Here is a 5,582-nt window from a genome sequence, read left to right on the forward strand (position 1 = left end):
TGTCTGTCAGAGATGCCAGCACCCACCACAGGCAGAGCGCTCCTGCTCGGGGGGGGGTCCGGACCCCCCCAGCAGCAGAGCGCTGCTGCTGGGGGGGGGGTCCCGACCCCCCCAGCAGCAGAGCGCTGCTGCTGGGGGGGGGGGGTCGGCCATGGCTTTAGATGTGCAGGGGGGGTACCGAGCAGTGTGCGGCCGCTCCTAAATATCTAACAAGCGAGCGCCAGTGAACGCCCAGGGAATCGATATGCCTTACAGTATTTTTATACAATACTCAGGTCCCGCTAGCAAGTCATGAACAGGGTAAGGGAGGGAGGGAGAGCAAACAACGGGGAAGTTAACAGCTGAGCTTACCACGCCAGGCTCCGCTGTGTCAGCGCCGCGGCGGCGCTCCCACGACGGTGGAAGCGCCTGGTAGGATCCGTCCAGGAGCCAGCCGAGAAGCTCGTAGGCCTCGGGCGACGGCAGCACCGACGGGTCCATGTAGTGAAGCTCGCGTCGTCGCGTGTCCGGCCATTCTGAGACCAGCCGCCGAGCCAGTTGCCCCGAAAGCGGGGCACTCGGATGGCCTCCGCGGCGCTCGAGCCGCCAGAGCGCAGCGAGTGGCCGAGGTAGACGAAGCCGGCCGGAGCCCGCGCGCCCTCCTCGTCGAGCGTCTCGCTCACCCAGCCCGCCATGTGACGCGTCAGCGGCCGCCGCTCGCCGGGAAGCTGGAAGAGCCACTCAGGCGCCGCCCCGAGCGCCGCCCGGGCGGCGAGGTAGGCCCTGCCTAGCTCCCCGAGCTGGGGCAAGAGCGAGGCGTGGCCGTGAAAGGACCTCGCGGTGAGCCGACAACCGCTGCCGAAGCGGAGAAAGCGGGGATCCTTGTCACGACAACACGGAATGCCAAACGGGGGAATGCCTTCTTCCTGGGACCGTCCCTTGGTCAACTGGGTGCGCGGATCCGCTTCGTGTGTTGTGAAGATCAAGATGTGTCGAGGTAGTGTCGAGGGGGGGGGGGGGGGGGGGAGTCGACGTGTCGGGGTCGGGATGGTGTCGAGGAGTGTCAAGGGGTGTCGAGGGGTGTCGAGGGATGTCGAGGGGTGTCGTCTATGTCGTGTGTCGAGGGACGAGGCACCTCGAGGGGGGTGTCGAGCTGCAAGAATCGGTCGAGGTCTGGTGTCGAGGGGTCTGGTGTCGAGGTTTGGTGTGTCGAGGTGTCGAGGCCATGCATGGCCGTGCCATGGCCGTGCCAGCTGAAAGCCTGACCAGTAAAACCCGGACGACACGGCACCTGACAGTGCCCGACAGCTTGCAGCTCTGACAGCACTTTCTCTGACAGCCCGACAGCACGTACGTGACAGTCTGACAACAGAGTCTGCCATGCGAGACTCTCCGGTGCTGTCACCTGTGTCAGACCCCATGTCGTGCGCGGTGTGTCCAGCCCCGCCACCCCTCCCTCTTCCACTGAGCACCGCTGCTCTACACAACTCACTGGTTGGTCCCAGACACGCCGGCTCGGGGGGCGGGCGTGCAAGGTTCCATGTCTGCTGCGAGCGAGAGAAGGAACGGTCAGGGCTGTCAGCCACGCAAGAGCCGCCGCAGTGTCGGCCGAGCCATCTACATAGCTCAGTCTCCCTGCCCTCCCTTCTTGCCGAGCAGCTCGCTCAGGATGCTCTTCGCGCCCGCAGCGTCGTCCTCGGGCTCGGGGAGCACCTTTGGGAAGGTTCCGAGAAGGATCCGAGGATGGTGGTTAGCGTCATCCTTCGAGCCGTCCTCACGGGCGCTGGCAGCACCCGTGGAAAGGCTCCGAGCAAGTTCCGACTAGGTTCCGAGGTGGTTCCGAGAGAGAGTTCCGAGAAGGTTCCGAGTGGTTCGAGGCGGGGAGCACCTTGGTCTCGGCTGCGCCATCGGGCAGCGGAGCGTCGACGTACCTGGACGAGGTCCGAGGTGCGCGGAAGGCCGCTCTCCACAGGCTCAGGCAGCCCTCGCGATTCCACGTCCGAAGGCTCCGACCCCCCCCCCCCCCCTCCCCCTCCCCTCCCCCCGCCCGGCTTTCCAGTGCAAGGCGAGCTGACGCACCTCACCGACGCCGAGTTGACGCAATGCCGCTCATTGGTCCGGGTGAAGCGCTCGCCTGGAAGGGGCACAAACACCCTCGCGAGATCTCGCGGGCGATCTCGGACAACCTCGGGCAGTCTCGTGCAGTCTCGGATGATCAACTGCGCCGACCAATCAGCCTCACAAGCGATCTCGGGCGATCTCCGCCCGCCCGCACGCCTCAGCACCAACCTCGCGCAATCTCGCGCAATCTCGCGCAATCTCGCGCTCTACTGTCTCGCCCTCGAAGACGTGGCCCAAGTGGCCGCCACACGAGCCGCAGAGGATCTCGACGCGCCGCATCCCGAGGGAAGTGTCTGTCTGCGTCACCACGGCGCCTAGGAGAGGGAGAGTGCACGAGACTGCACGAGTGCGAGATTGCGCGAGATTGCGTCACCACGCCGCGCCTACGGAGTTTGACAGTAGTGGCAGTACTCAACGAGGAGGCGCCCGTCGGCTTGCCGGCACACTGCGCTGTGCCTACGGGGATCCGCAGCCCACTGACCGAAGAGCTGGTTGGGGGTGGTTGCCTGGCGTACCAGTGCGCGCTGCCTTCGACGATCCGGTCGAAGGCAGGCCAGCCGCACCCGCTGTCGAACTTTGCCGCAGCGGAGTAGAGCGGCGCGCCGCACCTGTTCACGGCAGCGGTGTGTGAAGAGACGCCGTTCACAGGCCACGGCGCGCCGCGCCGCGCGTGCTTGCGACCCGCCGCACACAAAGTGGCCTGCCTTTGGGTAGAACTTGTCGTACTTGCCTGAGCACGCACGGCACGCCTCGTGTGTGAGTCGGCTGGCGATCAGCGCATGGGAGGTATCTCTTCTTAAAGCAAGGTCTGTGAATTGTGACCCCCTCAATCCTCTCTCTCTCTCTCTCTCTCTCTCTCTCTCTCTCTCTGTGTGTGTGTGTGTGTGTGTGTGTGTGTGTGTGTGTGTGTGTGTGTGTGTGTGTGTGTGTGTGTGTGTGTGTGTGTGTGTGTGTGTGTGTGTGTGTGTGAGTGAGTGAGTGAGTGAGTGAGTGAGTGAGTGAGTGAGTGAGTGAGTGAGTGAGTGAGTGAGTGAGTGAGTGAAGGAGTGAAGGAGTGAAGGAGTGAAGGAGTGAAGGAGTGAGTGAGTGAGTGAGTGAGTGAGTGAGTGAGTGAGTGAGTGAAGGAGTGAAGGAGTGAAGGAGTGAAGGAGTGTGTGAGTGAGTGAGTGACTGAGTGTGTGTGTGAGTGTGTGAGTGTGTGTGTGTGTGTGTGTGTGGTGCGTTGCACTTCGGGTGCTCCCTCATTGAGCTGTGGTTGTACCTCTCTTAAGCGCTGTATCAACCGGTGGGCGGACTGACCTGATCCAGGGTACTCGGTCCCTTTTTGCCGCAGCACGTAGTACTCCTCGTCCGAGAGCTGCTCCCGCCTGTTCACGGCAGCAGCTGTGAGAGCGCCGCCCAGACCGAGTCCTCACCGGACCTGCCGGCCTCGCGCCACGCGGCCTCGGTCTTGCGCACACTGTACTCGACGCCCTGGTCGTTGAGGTCACGCACGCTGCCCATCATTCGAGCCTGAGACGCGCTGCAGTTTGTCTCTCTCTCTCTCTCTCGCACGTAAAACTCTCTCTCTATGTGTGTGTGTGTCGTGTGTGTGTGTGTTTGTGTGTGGTGTGGGGGGGGTTCACGTGACACGTACACGTACATAACATGCAATCCATGCTCTCCTGCGGACGGTCGCGGCCTTCCGACTTGCACCATGGGGTTGCTCGTTTGCCTCCAGTGCTGCACCTTGCCGTCGTCCCACTTGATCAAGGTGCAGCCTCTGCGTCGCTCGACCAGATCAAGGCGGTGGCGACGGCGACGCGGACGGATGCGGCGGCAGCACGTTGTACAGCGTCCACAGCGAGTGCTCCTTCGGCGGGTCGGGCTCCGAGCAACAGCGGCAGCCCCACGAGGTGTACGCCGAGGAGAACATGAAGGTCGTGCAGCCGGCTGCTCCCGCGGCGAGCGAGCAGAGCTCAGCACTGGCGTACTCTCCCAGGTTCATCCACTGGTTGGCACATTCGGCGTTCTCTTGCCTCACCTCGTAGGTGTACGTCTCGGGCTGCGGTGGCGAGGGTCGCGCCGGAGACGGCGAGGCGGAGGGCGGCGGCGGCATCGGCGACGCGGAGGGCGGCGGCGGCAGTGCAGGAACGGACGAGCACGTGCCGCAGGTGGAAGGGCAATTTGACTGCTGCCCGTAATCGGAGTATGTAGTGCAGCCGGGGTCGTGCTCCGCATACCAGTCGCAGCCATCCCCCCAGGCATCCTCCCAAGATAGGCTGTCGGCGCATCCGAACGTAGGGGGCGGCGGTGGCGATGAGGGAGGCGGCGGCGAGGGTGAGGCGGACGGCGACGGCGGCGACGGCGAGACGGACGGCGGCGTCGCGGGCGAAGCGAAGACGTAGAACTTGCACACCGTCAGCCCCGCCGCAGACGGCCGGTTGAGGTAGATGTAGCGCCCCAGCGCGTTGATCTCCACCTCCAACATCACGTTCGACGACACGCTCACGTCCGACTTCACCAGCTCGTTGCCCGCGTACGTCTCCGCCGTCGAGCCGAGACAGATGTCGACGTCCGTCAGCCGCTCCGGGCAGCAGTCGTTGCGGTTCTGCAGCCGCACGTAGCGCACATACACCTCGCTCCCGAGGTCGACGCCCCACGTGTGGCTTGTGTATTGGCCGCACTCGGCCCACGGCCGTCCCGTCGTGCTGTCGGCATATGACAGGTCGCTCACGGGCGCCTGCTTGTCGAACAAGCTCGAGTCCTGGTACGTGGTGGCCGTGCGAAGGTCGAGCAGCTGCGCTGCTGGTGGCGGCGACGGAGGCGCGGGCGGCGGCGGCGGCGATGGCGGCGGCGGTGACGGTGATGCGCTCGGCGGCGGTGGTGACGGCGATGCGCTCGGCGGCGGTGGTGAAGGCGATGCGCTCGGAGGCGGTGGCGGCGGCGGCGAGGGCGATGCCGAGGGAGGCGGTGGCGAGGGCGACGCGGACGGCGGCGGAGAGGGCGGCGGAGGGGCCGGCGGCGGCGGGCGAGGCGGCGGCAGAGGCGGCGGTGGCGATGGCGACGGCGGCGGCGGCGGCGGAGAGGGCGGCGGAGGGGCCGGCGGCGGCGGGCGAGGCGGCGGCAGAGGCGGCGGTGGCGATGGCGACGGCGGCGGCGGCGGCGGAGAGGGCGGCGGAGGGGCCGGCGGCGGCGGGCGAGGCGGCGGTGGCGATGGCGACGGCGGCGGCGGCGGCGGAGAGGGCGGCGGAGGGGCCGGCGGCGGCGGGCGAGGCGGCGGCAGAGGCGACGGCGGAGGCACAAGCTCGGCGGACGGCGACGGCGAGGTGGACGGAGGAGGCACAGGCTCGGCGGACGGCGACGGCGAGGTGGACGGCGGCGGTGGCGAGGGTGACGCGGGGAAGAGCTCCTCCTCGAGGCAGTCCCCGACCTGCGGGTCGCAACGAGTGAATCACTTAGTCGATGACAAGTAGGTCTGTACTCCTCGAGACAGCCCCCCA

At 66.3% G+C, this 5,582-nt stretch overlaps 1 protein-coding gene across 1 annotated transcript; it reads right to left on the bottom strand.

The window, feature by feature from the left end:
• Positions 1-2,057: 2,057 nt before the first annotated feature.
• On the bottom strand, positions 2,058-3,466 carry MSRB7 (putative peptide methionine-R-sulfoxide reductase; the record flags this gene model as incomplete). Its single annotated transcript, XM_005786198.1, has 5 exons — positions 2,058-2,108; positions 2,311-2,397; positions 2,636-2,708; positions 2,782-2,830; positions 3,400-3,466. Coding segments are annotated over 5 exons (327 nt in total), but the record flags the coding sequence as incomplete, so codon positions are not given.
• Positions 3,467-5,582: the final 2,116 nt, after the last annotated feature.

The sequence above is a fragment of the Emiliania huxleyi genome (assembly GCF_000372725.1).
Source record: "Emiliania huxleyi CCMP1516 chromosome Unknown EMIHUscaffold_153, whole genome shotgun sequence".
NCBI lineage: Eukaryota > Haptophyta > Isochrysidales > Noelaerhabdaceae > Emiliania > Emiliania huxleyi.